This window comes from Anser cygnoides, chromosome 2 (genome assembly GCF_040182565.1).
Source record: "Anser cygnoides isolate HZ-2024a breed goose chromosome 2, Taihu_goose_T2T_genome, whole genome shotgun sequence".
NCBI lineage: Eukaryota > Metazoa > Chordata > Aves > Anseriformes > Anatidae > Anser > Anser cygnoides.
In genome coordinates, this window is record NC_089874.1 from 108,048,323 (window position 1) to 108,070,478 (window position 22,156).

Sequence of the window (22,156 nt, forward strand, 5' to 3'; positions counted from 1 at the left end):
CTTGTCTTCTGTGCTTGTTGCTCTATCTATTGAACAGACATTTTTCCTTTAGTCTTGCCTAGTTGGGAGATATACAAACAAGATCTCATTGATTTTTATTGCCAGTTAAGATACAGATGAGATTTACATTAAACAAGTTAATCAGCCTTTATTTGTAGTTCCTCTGTGTCATGAAATTGTGATGTCTGGCCAGTAGCCTTCTCATGTAAAACTAAGTTTAGACAGAACTGAATTACATGCAATTATCTATTAGTCATGCTAATGTTAAATAATGCACATTGGAAACGTTACATGATGAAGATGAATGGTTCTTTGTCTCAAACAAGTACTTTGTAGTGTTGAAGCTATTGTTTGAGAATAGGTGGCTGTTATCAAATAGAGGTTTTGGTTGGGGAAAAATAAGTTAATCTGTTTTTGATTTCTGTGAGACATCAATCAAATGGGCTAGGACACAGGGCAGTAAAACAATCTGAGTTTTGTTCCTGTGTTCAGCATGTGACTGTGGACGGGGTTTCAAAACAGAACCACACAAAATTAATGGATCTTTAATTTTATCTCAGTGTTCCTGATACTTAGGGTCTGAATATTCAAATGTACTGAGTGGTCACGGTTCTCATCAGGTTTATTCAACACAAATTAACATTGGCTGCTAATCACTGTCTGCCTTCAATAACTGCTAATATCCAGGACCTTAGTACAGGGGGAGGGCTACAAGACTTTTTGTGGATTTTTCTGAAAGTTTGTCTGTGAGCCTGTGAAGTAACACCTAGTAGCTCTGCTAGGGTCCCTGTTACTGTGTTACGTGGTTGACCTTTAAAAAGTGGGTCTGCCAGAGCTGCAATACTCTTCAGATTGAAACCCGGAGAGGTTGCATGTGGAATCGGAGTAATTTTGCTTAAAGTACGGCTGGTACCCCTGTCCTCTCATCTGGGATACTTGTTTCTTGTAGGCATTGACACAGAAAATGTATTTGTGTGAGGGGCTTCAGAAGCAGAACTGTGGAAGTGGGGGTATTTCCTCCTTAACCCAGAAATAATTAGTTTCTCTTAAATGTCTGTGAACAAGTGGAACAATCCATGAGCCCTGTTACAGCTGTGGTTTATCGGAGTGAAGGCATTTGTTTTGGATTAGCCTCTAAAATGGCCTAAAATAAAATTACAGTTTTAAAAGGGGTAAGTTCCCTCTTTGGGCCACAAACTATTCAGGGTGGAAGAAGTCAGGAATGACAGTCTAGTTACCAACCTCAAAAGGCTTGTTTTCCCACATTGCTCCTCAGCTGTAGCACCATTTCTGTGTCCGAGCCTCAGTCATTTCTCTTTGCTAGAAATGGAGCAGTGTTAGTGAAGTCATCCTGTGTTCTTGGAAAGCTCCAGTCAACTTGTTTTGGGACAGCAAATTGCTTGGGGTTCCTGGAGATTCTTAGAAGGAACTGTATGAAGGTGGCAATTGCACTGGTTGGGCATAGCAGTGGTATGTGACTTGTGGCAGTGCAGTGGCCAGGATGGTAAGGAATTCCTTTCTATCCTCACACCACCACCTCTCCCTCTTTTTTTTTTTTCTCTTTTGTTCAAGCTGAGCTTTATCTTCACCTATCTTTGATCCCTATTCTCAGTATTTTCACTGTATGGTTTGAAAAAAGCATCATGCAGCGAGGTTCTGGCTAGCTTTAAACTAGTTGCCTTGGTCCTGGTAGGAGAGAATGCTGGTCTAGGCTCAGCAGCTCGGCCTTCTGTGTGGGTTGAACAAACGTACCTGAAAGAGAAGACCAAATTTGCAATTTCAGTCAAATATATATATATTCTCTTCAGGAAAATACCTGAAGGTGTTTTCCAACCTCGATGATTCTGTGTATGTGTATAGGTATGTGCATGTATACTTTTATTACACCAAAGCTTTCATGCTGATGAGAAACCAGCACTGTCAGCCTGGCATGGTAGCTTTTCACAGGGACTGCTGGCTTTATGAATATTTTATTTTTTATTTTCTCCACAGGGATTTTGTACTGATATGAAGCCCCACTTGGTCCTCTGACAAGACCCTATTGTTTTCACCTTGGAGAGGAGAACTTAGCCACTGGGAAAGACTCTTATGCTGGTACTGCAATGCTGACTTCTAGATTGATCACTGTGAAGAATCTTCCTTCGAGGAAGAGGATCTGTTTCCTGCTGAAACTTGTGTGCTTTGTCAGCTCCGTTTTAATATTTTGTGAATTTTTAATTTATTATGTGGTAATTTTTCAATGTCGATGGCCAGAAGTGAAAGGTGGAGCTCACACAGGTAACACAGAGACTTCAGCTTCAGTCCTGAAGGCCATAATTTTAGCTGACACTCACCTGCTTGGTGAAATCAATGGACATTGGCTGGATAAACTACGAAGGTAGTAATTTAATTTTTTGAATCTCTATTCTGTTTTTAGAGTTTTAATAGTAACTAATGGGACAGATGTTTAAAACCAATGTTGCTGTAGTCTTAAGAAATACGTATGTCTGTACCTGGACTAGATAATAAATGCATTAATGAATGGGACTTAGGCGGTGCAGTCTTCATTGTTCAGGTGGATGTAGGTACCTGAACGTTTTAGATAGGTCAGATAGTCTTTTCCAGTGCATAATTATTTTTTACAGTGCCTTAAAAATGAGCCAGATAACTTTGATGTCCCCACAAGTTAACACCTTCAGCTGCAGAGGTAAGGAAGCCAGTAGAAATTTATTTTTGTAGTAGAAGAATGGGCAGCAAAATTGTACTTAAAAACAAAGGTAACCCAATCCTATGCCTACTGCACAAAGCCATGTTGTTTTTTTGTCTAAAAAAATGCTGGAAGAAAGTACCGATTCTAACATTTTATGAACCTTGTAAACTTTTGCCGAAGAAACAAATGCATAGTAAAATACATTAAATAATTCACTGTTCTAATAAATTGTTATTTAATGGAATTGTAGTGAATAAAAATAAACAAACTGGTATTACTTCTTGCATGACTTGATTGTGATTGTATTGCGGTGGAATTGCCCACCAGGTAAGATGCACCTACTGCACTTAAACCTGATTTCTAAGTATCTAATTTGAATTTCATAGTAGCATTCTCAGTGTGTAGGAGCCATCTTCACATTCCTGTCAGGCCGTGTTCGTGTATTCAGACTTGAGGATCTAGAAGTTATGCAGTGATGACTGGGTATGTATTCTCTCTTTAGGGAATGGCAAATGGAGAGATCTTTCCAAACTGCCTTGTGGTTACTGCAGCCAGATATTGTTTTTATTCTGGGAGATGTCTTTGATGAAGGAAAATGGAGCTCACCTCAGGTATGACATGAACAGCTCTCTTATTTCAGAAAATGAGGATTGCTTGAAGGAAATGGATGGCAGAAGGAAGCAGACTAGGTATGCAAGGCTTTTTTTCATGTTACTACAGTTGTTCTGCTAGAGTTTCTAGTGTTTTAGATAGTAGTTGGGATGTTGTGTTTCTCCTTCATTTTTGGTGGTACGTCGACACTTTTCCCTTTATACAAAACTTGGAACATGTGAGCATCTCACTGAGTGTGTGCTTCTGTGTTATACATTAGCAATTCCCTTCAATATTGTGGAACAGCATTAATTTCTTCATTTTTTTTTTCATGCAGGCATGGGCAGATGATGTCAGGAGATTTCGGAAAATGTTTAAGTATCCATCTTCTACTGAACTGGTGGTTATCATTGGAAATCATGACATTGGATTTCATTATGAGTAAGTCCCTTCAGTGAAAGGAATACCCAAGTGCCAAGAATGAAATGTCAGTGTGTGTACAGTAACTGTTTGAGTGACTTTCCATGTGTTTATACAGAATGGTTTTGATCATAACCAAATGAGATGGGATTGTAATTTACAGCAATCTTAAAAGGTATTAATCTAGCACACAACATGCGCAAGACAACCAGTCAGCACGGGTTCATGAAAGGCAAGTCCTGCCTGACCAACCTCATCTCCTATGACCAGGTGACCCACCTGGTGGATGAGGGAAAGGCTGTTGACGTAGTCTACCTAGACTTCAGCAAGGCCTTTGACATGGTCTCCCACAGCTTCTCGTCAAGGAGAAGCTGGCAGCCCTTGGCTTGGACAGGCACACTCTTTGCTGGGTTACAAACTGGCTGGATGGCCGGGCCCAGAGTGTGGTGGTGAACAGAGTGAAATCCAGCTGGCGACCGGTCACCAGTGGTGTTCCACAGGGGTCGGTGTTGGGGCCCATCCTCTTGAATATCTTATTGATGATTTGGATGAGGGAATTGAGTGCACCCTCAGTGAGTTTGCAGACGACATTAAGTTGGGGAGAAATGTCAGTCTGCCGGAGGGTAGGAAGGCCCTGCAGGAGGACCTGGACAGGATGGGTTGATGGGCAGAGGCCAATGGGATGAAGTTCAACATGGCTCAGTGCCGGGTCCTGCACTTTGGCCACGACAACCCCATGTGATGCTACAGGGTTGGGGCTGAGTGCCTGGAAAGCTGTGCAGAGGAAAAAGATCTGGGGATGTTGGTTGATGCTTGTCTGAACATGAGCCGGCAGTGTGCCCAGGTGGCCAAGAAGGCCAGTGGCATCCGGGCTTGTATCAGGAATCGTGCAGCCAGCAGGACCAGGGAGGTGATCGTCCCCCTGTACTCAGCTCTGGTGAGGCCACACCTCGAGTGCTGTGTTCAGCTTTGGGCCCCTCACTACAAGGACATCGAGGCCCTGGAGCGTGTCCAGAGCAGGGCTACGGAGCTGGTGAAGGGCCTGGAGCACAAGTCCTGTGAGGAGCGGCTGAGGGCACTGGGGTTGTTTGGTCTGGAGGAGAGGCGGATCAGGGGAGGCCTTATTGCTCTCTGCAACTACCTGAAAGGAAGGTGTGGGGAGCTGGGGGTCGGCCTCTTCTCACAGGTATCTAGTGATGGGACTAGGGGGAATGGCCTCAAGTTGCACCAGGGGAGGTTTAGGTTGGAAATGAGGTAAACATTTCTTCTCAGAAAGAGCAGTCAGGCATTGGAACGGGTTGCCCAGGGAGGTGGTGGAGTCACTGTCCCTGGGGCTGTTCAAGGAAAGGTTGGATGTGGTGCTTGGGGACATGGTTTAGTGGGTGACATTGGTAGTAGGGGAATGGTTGGACCAGGTGATCTTGGAGGTCTTTTACAACCTTAATGACTGTGATTCTGTGATCTACACACAACACACCACAGGAATACATTTTAGAACAGGTTTCAGGCTACTTTTGTGCGTTTTGAAGCATATGTGAAGTTGTTCAGGGCTAGTTTTTCTGCATGGGCAAAGTCTTGAAGCTGCTTTTCCTTGTTTTGGGCTTCATTGTCTGCAAAGTGCTTAGTCTAAGCACATTCCCTTTCCCATTTCCTCAGTGTGGAAGAGTGTAAGTGTGCTTGCTCTGCTGTGCTTCGGTAGGATGTCTGCTTACACTGATGTGACTAGGGCAGAATTTCAGAGCATCCCTATGATTTTGCTGAATGAATACGTGATCTAAATAATGGAGCTGTAAGCTGCATGAATGGTCTAAAAACTGCAAAGCAACTGTGTCAGATTATTTATTATAATGCCGATTTCTTACCTCAGTTGTGTTTTTGTTCTGTGACACAGAATGACCGCGTACAAGGTAAATCGATTTGAAAAAATTTTCAACTTTACTTCAGGAAAGCTAATAACTCGAAAAGGAATAAAGTGAGTATATGCATATACAGTTTTTTTCAATGTTTAGAGTAGTTATTAGTGGGCTAGGAGACCTAAGTGATGAAGAATGAAAACTAGAAGTGAATTTCTGATGAAATAATATGAGAATATTATTAATATGCATAAGTTCTGTTATTATTATTATTTTTTATCTAGCTTGTGATATGTTAAACATGAAACACTTTGAATAAACCCAGAGTGTGATGTGGAGGAGCAGCTTTTGCTTTAAGCTAGGCCAATTTTCTTCTAAATGGAAAAGTACTGAGGAGTCGGAATGAAATTCTCTGGTTTGCGATTTTACTTCCTTGCAGCTGGTAATGACCCATGGCTGTAAACATAGCAGAAGAGTAGGATTCAGTAAAGAAACACAAACAAACCCCCTCTGTGCTTGCAAGTTAAGAGTTTCATTAATTTTAATAACTTCTTTAGTCTGCAGAACTTAACTCTTGTTTGAGGAACTTGGGAGCACAGCAGTTGCTTGTCCACAGGTTTTCCACAGGGTGGGGCAATCATGCACAGGCTGGTTTTGACTTTGAATAGACCTTGTTACAGAGCTTGTTCTCATCGTTGTCTCTTTCTGTAGCTGTCTGTGTGCACCCTTTTGCTACTTTTATATACCATGCAGGAGTCCAATGTGAGAAAACAGTAGTGGGTTTGTGGAAAAGCATTGGCATGATCAGGTTATAATCACTCCTATGAACATAAGATTAAAAAACTAGAAGGTTACACTGGTTCCCTTAATTAAGCAGACGTTTAGAATATACTGAACAGATACAGAAATAGTGCTGTCTTCACCCTCTCCCTCCCAAAGATGTATGAGCTTCATGAATGCCCAGTATAATGCTATTGTTTATCATGCAGATACGGGGTCCTCTAGAAATGTATTCTGGCTGTTTAAAATAAAAGTTATGAAGGAATATCTCCATGTCCCCTTCCATAAATCAGCACAGCAGAATTCTTGCTTCCAGTTGCAGATTGCATGTCTAGTATCATATTCATTAACTGAAAAGAGCTGTGTTATTAATGAAATGTTACTGGATAAACTACTTTATAACAAATCTGTGGTATAAAAGCAGATTAGTCTGATGAAAGAGGATTAAAATTTGGGGGGGGTGGGAGGTGTTGGCTAGCATCTCTTAAGTGGAGGCAATCAACTCATTCATGTCTGGTAAACATACTGAGTTGAACTGGAAATACAGCTCTTTCTGCAGTTCTGACTGAGGGACTAAACAGGTACAAATCTTGTTGTAGAAAGTTAAAGTTGGTTTGAAACCTACAAGGAAATCTTTTACAAATATAAACCCATTTTTCTGTGCGAGAAACCACAAAGTATGAGACTGTGTTCAGGGTAGACAGTCAAATGCAGTGCTATATTGCTTTTCAGTTGTTCGAAAGGAATTGAATGTCTAAAGTGATGTCTCTGATGCCTGAAATGTGCGTGGGGAGAGAAGCAAGTTCTCCTTTCCTTCAGAATTCCCTTTAGTTGGCTTCTAACGTTCCACTAAAATACCACGTAAGAATTGATTATAATAATAATCATAAAAGGTGTAAGCATGAAGCACAGCATACAGAATATCGTGCAGCCTAATTAATAACTGATTTATAAAGCAGCCTACCAGGTAGAGAAGTGGCTACGGTATGGATACTCAGGATTTATAACATTGTGGCTTCAGAAGCTGCAATATTCTTTTGTTTTGTTGAGCTGTGTTTGATTTTGGATCACTTGCATTCTATAAAGTAAGGTTTATCCTACATGTGCACGAACAGCAAATGCTTTCCCGTCCTCACCGCTTCTTTCTCCTTGCCCACGCCCTGGTGTTTTCCAGCTTTGTCATAGTGAACAGCGTAGCCATGGAGGGTGATGGCTGCGCTATCTGCCGTACCTCAGAGGCAAAGCTTGTGGCGCTTTCTCACAAACTGAATTGCTCCCAGCAGGTAAGTTTATTAAAGATGTGATTATAGCCAGCAACTTGGCTACTGGAATGGAAATACTGATACTGCAGGAATAGTCAAGATACAACGAAGGGTTTCTTCTGAAAAAAAATCTGCTTCCAATTCGTGTTGTAACTTGTTAGCAAATCTCTCTTCCTCATTTTCACTTATCGTTTTTACCTAACTGCTCACTGTGTTGCTCTGCACTAATGGTGTTAACTTCCTTGTCAGTGCTGCCAACTAGCAGAGGGTGCAATTTTTTCTGTTCCAAGGAATGGCAGAAGTTCTGTAACCCTGCACTTTCTGTGAGATGCATAGTAATCCATGCATTTATATTTTTGCATGTTGTTCTGTCCTATATCCTTTGAACTAGTTTATTGTAGTTTTCTGATTTTACTGGAGTCCTACCTTGATGGCCTAGTAATGTTTTCGTCGTATTTTTTCGTCAAATCCAGTTGCTTCTCATTTCATTCCTCTTCCCTTTTTCATAGGCAGGCTGGACGCAAGGTAGGCAGCATGATTTACAGGGTTGGCAGTCAATCAGGAAACCACCTCTCAGTGAAAAAATTGTCAGACACTATCTGCGATCTCTCTCAGACTGCTCCATTTCTCTTTTGCCTTGCTTGTGGAAAGATTCACAACAGATTCTACTGTCATTTTCCATGTTCAGAAAGAATGTAACTGTACTCACAGTACATACAGAAATTAAAGCATTGCCCATTGACCCACCGTAGTGGCTCTTAAAATTTCATACGGTGGACAGTATTTAAATACTATACTCTGAGCTGTTACTGCTTTTCTCAAAGCATTAAAAAAAACAGCAAAAAACCAACCCCTCAAAACCTAGCTATCGTGTAATTCCCTTCCCCACCCCTTTGGCATACATAGGTGAAGACAGTATGTGTGGATTGATTTTATTCACAGAACTGGAATCATTCCACCAAAAGATGCAGTGACGTGGAAAAGCTTCCAGCTTCGGAACCAATCCTTTTACAGGTGTGTTGGAGACGGGGTGAGGCAACTTGTTGGCATGTTTTTAGTGTATTTGTTCCCTTTCTAGAAAGGCTGGACCGTTAACAACTGATCCTTGCTTTGACTTTCTCCCAGCATTACCCTCTCTACCGGAAAAGTGATGCTGAATGCAGTGGAGAAGATTCTGCCCCTCCAGGGAAGAAGAACATCCCATTTAAAGAAAAGTACGATGTACTGTCTCAGGAAGCATCACAAAAGGTTTATACATTAGGAGATCGAGTATCGGTGGGTGGGTGGGTGGGAGAGTGGCACCGGTATACGGGTATCTACAGATGAGAACATTTTGGAAAGGATAAATGTTAGCTGAAACAGAGTGACCACAACTGCTCCTGCTTTAATGAGGCCTTTGAGAGGCTGCTTGTTAGAGCTGTTCCCTTGAGGATCATCATGATCATGGCCTTGATTCTGCAGGTGATAAGTCCCGGTGCTCTTAAGTGTGTTGTGCTGCTCTTATCTCTTAGTTTAATGTTTTGCAACCTATGTAATGTGTAGATTATTGACAAACCCAGTAGAAAGTCCAACGCTTTGAAAGTACTGCTCTTGCTGCAATAATAACTGAAGAAAATGTAAAGTCAAAGTATTTCCAGAAAATCTAATGGGCAGTATTTATTTCCTTCTGCATAAATGTCTTTGCTCAAGATTGGCAGTACAAGATTCTCTCTTAGACAAGAAATCAGCATTGCTTTATTAAAAACAAGATCTTTCTATTTGTAATGTCAACAGCATGCTATTGGCTTTGTTTTTCCGATCAGGATGGCCAGAAAATGTCTGGTACTTGTGATAAGGGCTAAAGGGGAGTGATATTACAATATCAACATATGTCTTACTGCAAAACAAAAGTTTATACAAAACACTTGGTAAGATTATTAGAACTCCCATATATTCATTCTGTCAGAAGAAAAAGTGGGTCTTATGCTCAGTTTCTTTTCAGTCATGACTCGCTGTGCTTTACCGTTTTGCTTTCTAGCTGTTATGGTGGTTTCGTCCCCGTTTGATTCTCAGTGGGCACACCCATAGTGCTTGTGAAGTGCTGCATGCGGGGAAAATTCCAGAAATCAGCGTCCCGTCGTTCAGTTGGAGGAACAGAAACAATCCTAGTTTCATCATGGTAAGTTTTAATTTTTTTTTTTTTATTTTTGTCAGATAACTTTCATAAATAAATCAACATGGCAGTCAGCTATATTTTAGAACTGATTCTACCTGTAAAAACAAAAAAAATAAAAAAAAAAAAAATTGCCTACCCACCCAACCCACTCAGTACACTGCATCCACTTTATAAAGTACATCTGTGGGAGCCACGTGTTCCGTGTGGTACAAAGCAATGCTGTTAAAGATCTAATTAGTATATGGGTACAAGCATCTAACAGTTTCTTATAAAGAGGGTGCATTGTAAACTATTGACTTGTAAAAATAATCAGTATTGTGCACTGAACAGTAGAAAGACTCATTTTGCTTGGTTGATTTACCAACTACGAAAACAAGACCGCATCCACCTCAAAGTTTCGCGTGGTGATCATGGTTATCAAACTCGTGCATTAACCACTTCACACAGTGAAAACGTTGGTCACATGCCAACAGTCTGTCTCCTCGTGTCCAATTCACATTTTATACAGTGTGTTGGTTATGCTCTCGCAGGCAGTTCCAGTGCTCAGTATATCCTTAGAGGTAAAACAATTAGTTCCCCAGTTCAAAAATAAAACAGAACTCCTAGAAACTTGGAGTAAGAAGCAAAACCTACAATCTGCTTAGTGTAGTCTGTGACTTGGGCTGGTGGGGGGAGAATCTTTAATGTATTTTTGCTGCCGTTGAGTTTAGGCTGCTTAATACACAGATAGCCCCAAGCTTTTAAATTCGTTTTATGCAACTGTTAGTATTTCTTGTTGAAAAGTACTTCTGTTTATTCCATATTCCTGAGAGTAGCTGCCTTCAAACCACATACGCTCTCTGCACACGCCAGACAGTGCATCTTCACTGCAAAACAAGAGGTTGGCTAATTAAAGTTGCATCATCTTCACTACTGTTTTAAATCAGCCTCAGACTGTTGTAAACTTTAATTAGAAATCAAGCCAAAACCCAAAGAAGTTCTCTGTTGTTGAAGTTCACGTACACAATTTGGATTAGCCAACGTGTTTTTTGCAGCATGTACTGGGTAGGAGGAGGGTTCGGGGTGAGGAAGGGGCACATTCACAAAACCTAACTTTAGCCTGGGAAGGCTCCTTCCAGGTCGGTTAACAGCAGCTAAAGTTAGGCTTCTCTTGAAGGCAGATCCGATGAGGAGCCCAGCTCTCTGGTTAGATGGAATAGAGGGAAGATTGGCATCTGGGCTAACGTTGGCCTGGTGACTGTTCCAGTTAGTGCCCAGCACCACAAGTATGGGCTCTTCAGCCCCCTGGAGAAGGCACTGGTACTAGGAAACTGGCCCCAACCCTTGCCGCCCAACACAGAATTTAGAAATCGGAGATCTGACAGCCATGGTGTTACTCCTGATTTAGAACCTACTGTAACAGCAAAGTGACAGTCTTCATTTCTTTTCCAGGGCAGCATAACACCAACTGACTTCTCCCTCCAAAAATGCTTCCTTCCATATGAGAGCAGAGTCTTTACTATATACTGTGCAGCAGGTGCTCTGCTTGTAATCCTGATACTAGCTCATTTTCAGCTTCTCACTCCACCATTTTATTTTGCTCAGCATTTAATCAGTAAGCATAAAGCAGTATGAAGAGCCAGACATCTGCATTCAGTCACTGAAATACCAAAGCTGAGAACAGTCAAACATCAGACTATATTCATGCCAGCAAATGACCTAATTTGATTGCTAGTCTGAAGGCAGGTTGCATTTACACATACCATAGAAGTCCTATACAGCTGATATGACTACTACAGGATAAATAATTAACCAAAATGAACGTTTCATGCTGTACAAAAATACTGTATTCTACAATCAAATGAGTCCTTTTCCTGCTATAATTTTTGTATCAAATATGTATATTAAAAGTTTAACTGTACATTATGTAAATCCTATAGCCTCATCACTTATCTGCACTAGTGTCTTACCCTGGTGGAGGCTCAGTCCTGCAAACTGGAAACGTTTCTCTGTTTTATTGCTGCATGGCCCTTCGAATGTCATACGTCTGTTTGTTAGGGTCAGGCAGAAGCTAGATACATCAGCACTGAGAGATGCGGATTTCCGTAACCTTTTTAGGATGTCATATGTAAGGGACTGTAGTTTGGGACAAGAAATCTTCCAGTTCCTGACATATTAAACTGTTAGCTGACTACAATTTGCGGTTATCGTCTACCAGACAACAACAGGAAGAAGCCTCGCAGATCCAGTTTGCTGATACACACCTGAAACCTGCTTAAAAAAAAAAAATTAGGGCGACACCTCAAGCTGCTATTTTTAAAAAGATGTGCTATGATGAGCTTAAAAAAGAGGGCCCTATTGCATCCCAGAGATCTGTGTGGTGAGGGGCCCTCCAGTTGCCGATCTTCTGCAAGAAGGAAGGTCAAATACAGCTGCAGTAACATTATCCTATGCCTTGGCCCTCAGTCTACAGGCAGCTAGGGATAGGAATGCACATTATTTTGGATTCCTGCAGGGCCGCCAAGTTTTGTAAGCTTTATCGTAGAGTCACATTTTGAACTGCACTAGCTCTTTGCTGGGGAGGGACAGCCAGCCAGCTGCGACGCAGCGCGCCGCAGAGCCGGGCCGCGGGCCCCCGCCTGGATGGCAGCACGGAGGATGTAAGGTCTGAGCTCAGCGTCTTTGCGTGCCGTGTCTAAGGGAAGCTGCGACAAATCCTGACCGCTTCTCCCCACCCGCCCCAGAAAAAACAGAGGGGCTGCTGCACACCAGGACCGGTTTTCCTTCTGGCATTCCTGCAGCGGCTGGGAGCTCTAACCTTAACTCTTGGGCTAGGGGTGGTTTTTGAAGAAAAGCCTATCCTTTGTTGTTCGTTCTGTTTCTTTGGCATGGGAAGCGAGGGAATCTTTGCATCTGGGGATTTTGTTTGCTAGCTTAGTCCACCCAGCCTTTTGCTTTCTGGGAAATATCTGCCAACTAAATTGAACTTACACGTATTAAAATATACACCTTTCTGAGAAGAGGAGATGCTCGTATTATAGTATCTAAAAGGGGGTTATTTATCATCAAATAGAAACAAGTACGGAATTTGGCTGTAGTCTGACTTTAAAAGATGACTGATTAAGGTTTCTAACTAGCAACGATGTGTATAGTAAATCATTAATCAAACCTGCTGATTTATAATGCCAATGCTGGGAATGTGTTAGCTCTTAATCTCTCCCTAAATTTAAAATGAAGAGTGGGAATGGTCCGAAGTGTGGTAAAACACTCTATAAAGTAATGTAGTCTAACACTTCTCTAGGTTTCTGTTATTGCAACTGTAATTTTAGACATTTGTACAGGTTATCTTGGACACAGGAAAAGTATATAGTCACAGACATAAAACACCTATGTATAAAATATAAAGCAGTGTTATAGTTACTAAAAAGGACATGCCTTATTGCTACAGCAATTCTTGCTTTTTATATATTGTACTGTACCACAACTTGTTTTGAGAATGTCATTTGCATAAATTATTCAAGTTTGAGAAATATTCACACATTTTGATTCTACAATATTTAAAATAAAACAATTTTCTAATGTGTCTCTTTATTAAAAGAGAAATAAAAATGTCATCTTGTAATTCTCTTAGGCCAGACACAAGGGTTTATACACCTTTTTTCTTCTTTCTCGCTATTTACTTGCACAATGAAAGCCGCTGTTGGTACAAAGATTGAAGAGCTCTATATAATGGTGCTTTACACATTCACAATCGGTCTGTGCAATTGTGAAGTTCTATGAATGACCAAAGAATTACCAAACATATCTTCTAAATATAAAGGAAAAAAAATAAAATCCTTGGTTCCCATTAAAACAACACCAGGTTGCAATTTGGACACTCGAATGAATTCCAATGTTTTAAAGCTGAGACTTCAAAAGAGAAAGGCATGTTTGCTGCAACATCCGGTGACTGTAATACCTTACTTGGAAAGGTAAGTGGTTAATTTGCATAATTTATAATTTTTATACTAAAGAGCATTTTTTTTTATATAAACCAGAAAAAAACCCCTAAACTCTACAGATAAAGTTCTTACCTCCAGTCACTGCTGCAGGTAAGGTTGACATCAAGCTGTACAGCGCAATCAAAAACATACTTACATCTTAGCTCATTTTACAGGTACAGCCATAATCAAGGCACAAAGATCTTCTACAAGTATTTTTCTTCAATAAAGTTGTACAAAATAATATTACATTTTACAGTCTGTACAATATAATAAACCAGCAGTAAAACAAAAAAATATATATAGGGAGAGGACTGTTGTCCAAGAATGATCGGAACTCAAAGGATCATTTGTGGACAGCACAAATAACGTAAGTGAGGGTGGTAAATTTTCTGCCTAGATGCAACAGGCTGAAAAGTAGCTGTAATTCAAATGCCTGAGGTGTGCAGAGACACTTAGCTCCAAAACCCCAGAAAAATTGCTTTGTCTTCACTATTCCTCTCATTATCTACTCTACTTCCTGTGCCAGTAACGGCTTAAAAGAGGAGGTCACTTTATCAGTTGACCTGCAACTCAGAAATGCTAAAAACTGTGACAGAGTAATAAATATTGTGGTGCTGCTACATTGTGTGTCTACTTCCTCAACAGTATTTAATAACCTGATACAAAGTGCATTAATCTTTTTTTCACCCATCAAGTACTCTTCAATGTCATGTTAAAAAGGAAACCCACACAGAGGGATAGGTATGACTTTTAGTGTCATCCAGCTAACATACCAGTTTGAACTGACGTTAACCTGCTGGAAAAAATTTAGCAGGTCATGCTCAGTTAAAAAAAACAAAACCTAAGGGAACAGAGGTAGCCAAAGGGCTTAGTGGAATGACGAAGAAGTGGCATGTCAAAATAAAGCACAAAAATAGTCCCAAAAAGCATGAAGGAAAAACAACCCAAACTTGCTTCGAATCAGCTTTAAGGTTAAATAATTAAAGTAAACAAAGTGAAGAGACTGACATTTCTATAGTATATTCTTCCACCCTGTGTGGGGTAGTATCAAGAGAAAGAGTAAGGAGCAAAGAATTTAAAACCACAGGTTCCACGGTGATCCCCCTCACAAGAGTTCGTACTGGCGAAGGTGCATTCTTTGAATGATGTCTCGACAGTCGTTGAACACTCTGCGGATATTTTCTGTGTCCACTGCACACGTAAAGTGTGGGTAGCAATAATGCCTGCCATCGCCACTCGCTGTACTTATCCTCTGTGGAAACAGTGAGAAAAAAATGGTAAGGAGATGTTCCTCGCAAGTTTCACCTCCTGGTGACCTGGGGACTTACTGCAGACCAAGAAACCTGGGATACTTTACATAGCATATAACATTTTAAATAAATAATAATAAAAAAAAAGGACATTGGGATGGTCCAATATGAATCACGAATTTGAAACGGAGGGGAAAAAGTTACAGATCCTATTAGGGGATCAGTAGATCAGTACTTTGTAAGAGCCACCTAGCTAGCTATTACTGTTTGTACGTCACGGTACAGCCAACTTGTGCTGCGGCACAAATACCACAGCGCTGCGTTCTGCCATGCATCTACCCCAGAATTATTTTTTTTTGTGCCATCATGTGGCAAATTTTTGAGCTCTTGAAGACGTGGTATCACTACTGAGACCAGAGCACAGTGGAATTACCTATATGGTGGCTGGGTTCATGTAAAATAATAAAACAAGCACAGAGTCAGCAAACGTCAGACCACTCAGAATTAAATTTTCACAAGGCTACTGCACAACTCGTTAGGTTGCTGACTTAAGCTCCAATGTTATTTTGTTAAAATGCCCCAGGATCTTAAAATATGTTAAAAGTGACAGTTTTGTTCTGTGCAGCCATAGGACTGAGATACATAAATCCTAGTCCAGATACTGAAGACTACATATAGAAATTCATCCAAGATGAAGGCCAGTTGTTGGGATAAACCTTTTTGTAAATCTTTTCAGAATTTTAATTCAAATTATAATGGCTAAACAACAAAAGGCAATGGTCTTTTCTCTCTGACTACGCTATTTATTTTTAATACGGTGATTTATTTCACATGTGGGAGTGAGTTTTTAAGCATGTCCAGCTAAAGATATGCAAAACTGCTGGCATTTAGAAGCAGTGTTTTACATAAACAGAGCAGTAAGAAGTTGCAGATATTTGCAGGTAAAATTAGATATTCGGCATTAATTAAACAGAGGGCTTTTAAATACGTATTAAAAAATATTTTCTTCTTACTAAGCTACGCTCAGTATCTAGTTCAAGGATTACCCTCATGAGAAATACTAATTTAATAACCCATGCAACTGATGGGTAAGATGTTCAGACCATATCTGAAGCATGAAGTACATTAAATAACAATGAAATGAAAAGTTTTATGAACTACTTCAATGGTGGCAAAATTCTGAAACAATTACAATTTTGATCGTATTTTTCCACCTGCAGGACACAGGCAGGACACAGTCTCCCAGAATTGTTTGGGGAGATCATTGTCTTGTAAGTTTGGGAGAAAATCAGACCCTTAGGGCTGGAAAGATGATGGCGTGCATGGAAATTAACAATGATTAGAAACATTAAAAAGTGCAGCAGTGTTTCTGTTTTTGATGCAACAGCTGCTTTACATCTTTTTTCCCTGCAGATCTATATGAAAGTGGTAAAATGCCACTCATACTGCAGTGAGAGAGCAGGTACTATTTTTTGTTTTTTTTTTTTTCCTTGGAGGAAAAAAAGTTGGCCCCAAACTGACGGTCCAGTCTGCTTCCCAACTGCTGCAGCGCTTCTTCCTTCTTAAATTAGAAGCGCTGGCGAGTTCAGCCCTGAGCTGCTCCAGGATCCTCAACTCTTCACTCTGCTCTGAGAGCTACATCTGTTTACGCAGCCTCCAGCTGCTGTTGCTGTGCTTCCCTCACCCCTTCCAGTGCGCTTCCTTCACGCAGCACAGTCTCGGCACGCTGTAAGAGGCACGTTAGCATCTCTGCACGGCATGCATACAGCAGTTGTTTACTGTCAGGATGCAAGAGGGTGATCAGACTGAAACCCTTCCGACCTACGGTTCCATCTTCTGTTTCACTAAAATCATTTTTCTTTCCCTGAGTGCCTGCTTATCGTGCACAGCCACAGCATCATTCCACTGAAGTACAGGGCAGTAAGCTGCCCGCAGTGCTCTGGTGATACCTGGCTACATATAAAGCATGTCAAAGAAGAGGATTTTTAAGATTTTAGTCTTCTTTGCTCCCCTTACAGTTCTCTCATTTTAGGACATACGAGAGATTTTCACCCCCAATCAAAACTCAATCTGAAGTTTTACTCAGCACCAGGTCAGAGGGGAAAAATATGCTCTGGGGCAAAGGGAGAACATTTCCTTTCCTAGAACACAAGAGGGAATGCTTAATATCAGTGTCCCTGTACTCCAGGGGTGGGGATGACAAAAATTTTCAGTGAGGAGCCACACACACTAGCCGAGGAAGCTCAGCCTGTGTATTCGAACAGCTGCTCCTACAATTCCAAAATAAAACTTTTTAAAAACCAGAATGAACCAGGGGAGCCGGGCCAATGTTTTACAGGGTGTTACCTTTATACTGGGGATGTATTAAAATAAAACATCACCAGCTGGAGAATCCTGTGTATAAAACACCAAAACTGGGATAGGGAGTGTTTCGAACAATGAGTTCAAAAGAGCTTGGCAGGAGAAAGGATGTACGGCGAGCTTGGGAGGAGAAAGGATGTGCCTGCACCTTCAGCCTGTGTCAAAAGGAAGGAGAATTTCCTATAAAACACATTTCCTGCTACGGGAGATGCTGTCACCAGCTGGGGCAAGTGGCGAGAGCTGCCTGGGAGAGAAAACACCATGGTCGAAAGCAGAGCTGGATTGCCAGCCCTGCAGCAGCAGCGTGCTTCCTGCCAGGCCTCACCCAGTGCTTTCCCTGGTTAAAAATTAATGACTTTGGTTTCATCGGTGCTCGCAGCCGACCTCCTGCTGAAGCCAGCAGACACCACGGGCAGCCACACTGATTCTGAAATTAGCAGCCAATGCATTTTGCCTTCCTAATACTCATATGTTACCTTGTAGCTGTATTTGTTGGGTATGTTTTTATACTTATCTGCAGGTTGAAAATGATCACCTCTTCTTCCTTTCACCTGGCTAAGGACATGAGACCGCTTCCCCAGTCTGTATGCTGCGTATATTTCTCTTGTACCCCCCTCTCCAAAACCACAGCCTCTCCCCAGGACCATTTCTGCTTGGCCTGAGCACCAACCTCTGTCCCTGCTTGGCCCTGTTGTTGCCACCACCAACCAGGCACATTCAGGCTCTTCAGACCCCTTACCTGACCAGAAACACCTCACTTGCAAGACTTCCCTTTCAAACTGCCGAAAAGTTTAAAGTAACTGTTCAAATGACTACGTTTCTCTATTTTTTTTTTTAAAGCTGAAGAAAACAAAGCACAAAACCAGGAGAGAGAAACACAAGAATTGCTTACGGAGGAGATGCTCTCTGCCAAGCCTACAGTGCACGGGTGGCACCGGGGAGAAGCTGCTTTGGCCCTACGCCCAAGCCCCGGGAGCTGCTGGCAGGTGCTGGTCCCAGCCCAAACTCTGCTCCTGCACCCCAAACCCATGGCACCCGCGGCTGCAAAGGGCCTCTGCAGCTCTGTGGTTGTTTTTTTTATGTGGTTGCAATGCCTACACCCCCTTCCCTCCCTACCCGCTCCGTAGGTGGCCTCTTTATATAACGCACGTGAGTCATCGCAGGTAAGGATCTCGCCCTTGATGTATTTTTTTGGATAATGAAGAAACAAAAAGGTGGGGAGTTTCACCCTGCTCTTCCTCTAACCTGGTTCTCTTGGACCCTCCTTCCGAACTGGACACCCTTGCTGTCTGCCTCACAGCGTGTCGGCATTACTGCCGGAGAGACTTGGCTCGAAGTGCTCTTTTTTTGGTAACTCTTATTTCAGTGCAGTGCAATCTGATGGTTTTCCTCGTAATCCGGAAGGTTAAGGCAGTGAGTGGAAATCCCCGAAGTGTGAACATAATTAATTGCTTCTTTCTCAGTTGTTGATTCAACAGCTGTAAATCCTAACAATACTTTTGAATGCATGACTTTAAATTTCTTAATTCTAATGATTACACTTGTTCTCGTGAACACCCCCATATAGTTTCTGTAAGTAGGGCAAGATTTAAAGTGCTAAGCTTTAGTTCTGGTCTCCGTTACTACTTTGCAGGGTTGGAATGACTCAATATGACTGAAACCATAAGTTATTTTGGACTAAGCCCCTGTTTCTGGTAGGAATGCTGGGCTGTGACTGTGTGACTGATAATTGCCTGTATCTGTGATATGTAGATAACACCTCTTCGGTTCCAGCTTCAGAGGAAATCTTAATCACAAAAATAACTGTGACCAAACAAGTCAGCTTCCTTACTGATTCCTCAGTAGGGCGAGGCAAACCTCCTAACTCGCACAACAGAGTCAACAATTATTTTTTAAGGATAAAATCTGCTTTCTTGTTCATTCCCTCTCGCCAGCTAAACACTGCCAAAGCCCTTGTAAGACTGCAGGTTAAAGAAACAAAAGCTGATTTGCTTGGGTACGTACTGGACTGACATGCAAAATAACCATTCAAGGCAACAGTCAGTGGCATCTTACAGGTAAAGCCAACCACAGGAAATCTCACTAATTTGCAATGGAAATAGTCTGCGGCGTTGCCTTCCCAAGCACAGTGTGACACTGGCGGCACCCACCGTGAGCCTGGCAACGAGCTGGCAGCCAGACACCTGCTTCCAGCTCCTACCTACTTGTTGTGAGGTACTTTGCAAGGCAGGTGACTTTGTTTTAAACGGGCATAAAAACGTGCGAGCGCTGGAGAAAGTTCTGCAAGATGGGCGGATGAAAGGAGTTAGGGAATTGCCAGACATGCTCCTCTCCTTTTAGCTTTCTGCAAAACCCCGTCAGTTTTCCCTAAATAAACTATGCCATCTGCCAGTATTTCCTACGATAGAATCATACATAAGATCAAAATTACTCACTAAAAATTCATCCCGGATGAAGAACTTGGCTCTTGTGACTTTGGGGTCTTCTCCTGCATCTGGTGTTGCTGTTCAATTAAAAATAAATTACATCAGAAACATGAAAACCAAACAATCCTCTGTTTTTCATAATAAAACATTTAATAAGGAGGAAGTAGTTCTTCAATACAGAAATTAAAGCCACAGGAGACTCCTGATACACAGTTCTAAAATGGAAGCATACTGTAAAATCTGAGATAAACTTCTAAACATCTTTCAGGGTCCTGAAAATTTCTGAAACTTGTGCAAGCGTCATTGGTCATACCATGAAGAGGCTTACTCACATCCATAAGTTTGTTCACATAAAAGCAAACCAAATGGGGGTTAGGGTTTGAAGTTTATCAGAAAATCTGACTAGAAAAAGCAGCTGAGCTGTTTGATTTGTGCAACACACAAGCATCTCTGTAAGAAAAGATTCTGAAGGCAGGGATTCGGGTTTAAAAATGGCTAGAGCAAGATTACGCTTGAAAAAAAAGTCATAGTATTAAAAGCTCTTTTACAATGTATCTTTTTCTTCCAGGCCCCAAGTCAGCAGAATTCTTAGATGTATTGCCACTTAAATGTATGAGATTAAATTCTTGTTGAACTGGAGGCTAATTCCTTGGTACTAGTTGTTCGTCATGAAGTCATCTCTATCTAGGCCATATAACAACTATATTTACTGTAAGTGTAAAAATCAAACAATGCAGTGAAGAGATAATCTATTCATTTCCCTTTGGTGTGGTTTCTCCTCAACTAAGATACCCCATCAAATGCTAATAAACATAATATTGTAAAGGACAAAATTTATTGGGATATGGAAACATTTTCTACTCTTATCTACAGCAGTAGGCATAAACATAGAGCAGCTGCATAACCAGCGGCATCTTAGGAGTTCAGTGCTGCTGACCTTAAATAACGTGGTCTAAAATTAGAGAATAAATGAACAACTATGGGTTAAAGACAAAGAGCTGCTTCATATGTAAATATTCTGGATCAGTCAGGATATCTGCTGTGAAATCCCACTGAGAAACACGAAAAGCAGCTTTACCCTGACAACTTGCTTACTATGGAAAATGTTGATTTTAACAATTTACCCAAATTCTGTGTATATATGGAGTGTATGCTTGGGAGAGAGATTTGTTTGATAGTGACAAAAGATTTCTGAAAGTCCTTAGGGTTATAAAACTGGGGCCAGGCTAACTCAGATTTTAGGAAAGTTTATTTATCCTCTGCACTTGAAACTCAGTATCATACTCTTGAAATTCCAGACCTGAATGGAAGGTGAAAATAGCTTATTATTTTCACTTCCATAACTTAGGCTGCTGTTGATGGTCAGTGAAGGATGTAAGCCTTTTCTGACAGGTCACCTCAAACCATGCGGCAGGGAAAATGTCATTTGGCTAAAACAGAGGCTAGTGGTCGTGAAGTGCAAGTTTTACTCCTTTTGCTAGACACAGACTTGAAGTATTTGGCAAACAGTCTGCCTGGTATAAAACAGGTGTAACACTCACTTGACCACAAACCCAGGAGCCTGGACAGCACAGGGCAGAGCAGGCTGCTTTGCCTTGCACATTCCCGTAACAATATTTCATGTGAAAGAGCTGTGTGTTTGTGAATTTGTGTGTGTGCATGACAGAGACAGAGAGAGGTGCTGCGGACTGGGCTATGCCAGTTAGCCAAAGCCCTGAAGTGGTGAAAAAACTTACCATCCTCAGGTACGGTGTAATGCGCGTATTCAGGAAAGTAATCTTCAATTTTTGATTTCCCTGCCAAGACTTTTTCAGCCAGCATGTCCTGTTTATTCAAGAACAAAATGATAGAAATGGTCCGTAACCACCTGTCAAAAACAAACCAAATGTTTGGGTTATCTCCGACACATTAATCAAAGAGAACGTATCACATCAATGGAAATTTTATGGACTGTCTCTGCATGGGGTATTTGGAACATACTTCTACAGGAAAAAAAAAAAAAGATCTAAAATTATTATTTCAATTGAGTTATATCTGTGCTGGTGGATATATTTATAGGATCTGTATATAAATTTATAAAATCTCCAATAGACATCACTGAAAGGAACGGTCTTCAAACATCGTTTTCTAAACTATCCTTTTGATATCAAGTTGGGAAAATGATGATGGTTCCTGAAAGCACCACAGTCCAAAAACTGACATTTCTGTCTACTTTGTTTGGTTTTGCTGAAGCAAGACACGAAGTCTGGAAAACTTTGTTCTCCCAGTTGCTCTGTCTTAACCAATAGCTCATCCACAGAAATATCCTGTCTGCTAGGATGACCTGTATGACACCTAATGAATCAAAAGTAAATAATCCTTCTTCTTCCCCAATTAGTGCCTAGCCATCACTGTGACAATGTACCTT

The 22,156-nt window shown here is 41.3% G+C and overlaps 2 protein-coding genes across 16 annotated transcripts in view; one reads left to right on the forward strand and one right to left on the reverse strand.

The window, feature by feature from the left end:
* The window catches only part of MPPE1 (metallophosphoesterase 1), a 38,879-nt gene extending 19,109 nt beyond the window's left edge, over positions 1 to 19,770 (forward strand). For 12 of the 13 annotated variants that reach the window (XM_048077120.2, XM_066991215.1, XM_048077124.2 and 9 more), the window contains 9 exons: positions 1,993 to 2,377; positions 3,192 to 3,300; positions 3,618 to 3,721; positions 5,592 to 5,672; positions 7,508 to 7,616; positions 8,538 to 8,609; positions 8,721 to 8,843; positions 9,613 to 9,753; positions 18,164 to 19,770. In XM_048077120.2, coding sequence (XP_047933077.2) covers positions 2,103 to 2,377; positions 3,192 to 3,300; positions 3,618 to 3,721; positions 5,592 to 5,672; positions 7,508 to 7,616; positions 8,538 to 8,609; positions 8,721 to 8,843; positions 9,613 to 9,753; positions 18,164 to 18,490 — 1,341 coding nt within the window. In that variant the 5' untranslated portion in view covers positions 1,993 to 2,102 and the 3' untranslated portion in view covers positions 18,491 to 19,770. Of the gene's footprint in view, positions 1 to 1,992; positions 2,378 to 3,191; positions 3,301 to 3,617; positions 3,722 to 5,591; positions 5,673 to 7,507; positions 7,617 to 8,537; positions 8,610 to 8,720; positions 8,844 to 9,612; positions 9,754 to 11,181; positions 13,564 to 18,163 lie in introns of those variants that run through there. The other variant, XM_066991221.1, reaches the window with a different exon arrangement.
* Positions 9,307 to 22,156, reverse strand: part of GNAL (G protein subunit alpha L) — a 197,064-nt gene continuing 184,214 nt past the window's right edge. For 2 of the 3 annotated variants that reach the window (XM_066991210.1, XM_066991211.1), the window contains exons 10-12: positions 21,486 to 21,616; positions 19,759 to 19,826; positions 9,307 to 14,964 (exon numbers count right to left, since the gene is read on the reverse strand). In XM_066991210.1, coding sequence (XP_066847311.1) covers positions 14,818 to 14,964; positions 19,759 to 19,826; positions 21,486 to 21,616 — 346 coding nt within the window. In that variant the 3' untranslated portion in view covers positions 9,307 to 14,817. The remainder of the gene's footprint in view (positions 14,965 to 19,758; positions 19,827 to 21,485; positions 21,617 to 22,156) is intronic. The other variant, XM_013179375.3, reaches the window with a different exon arrangement.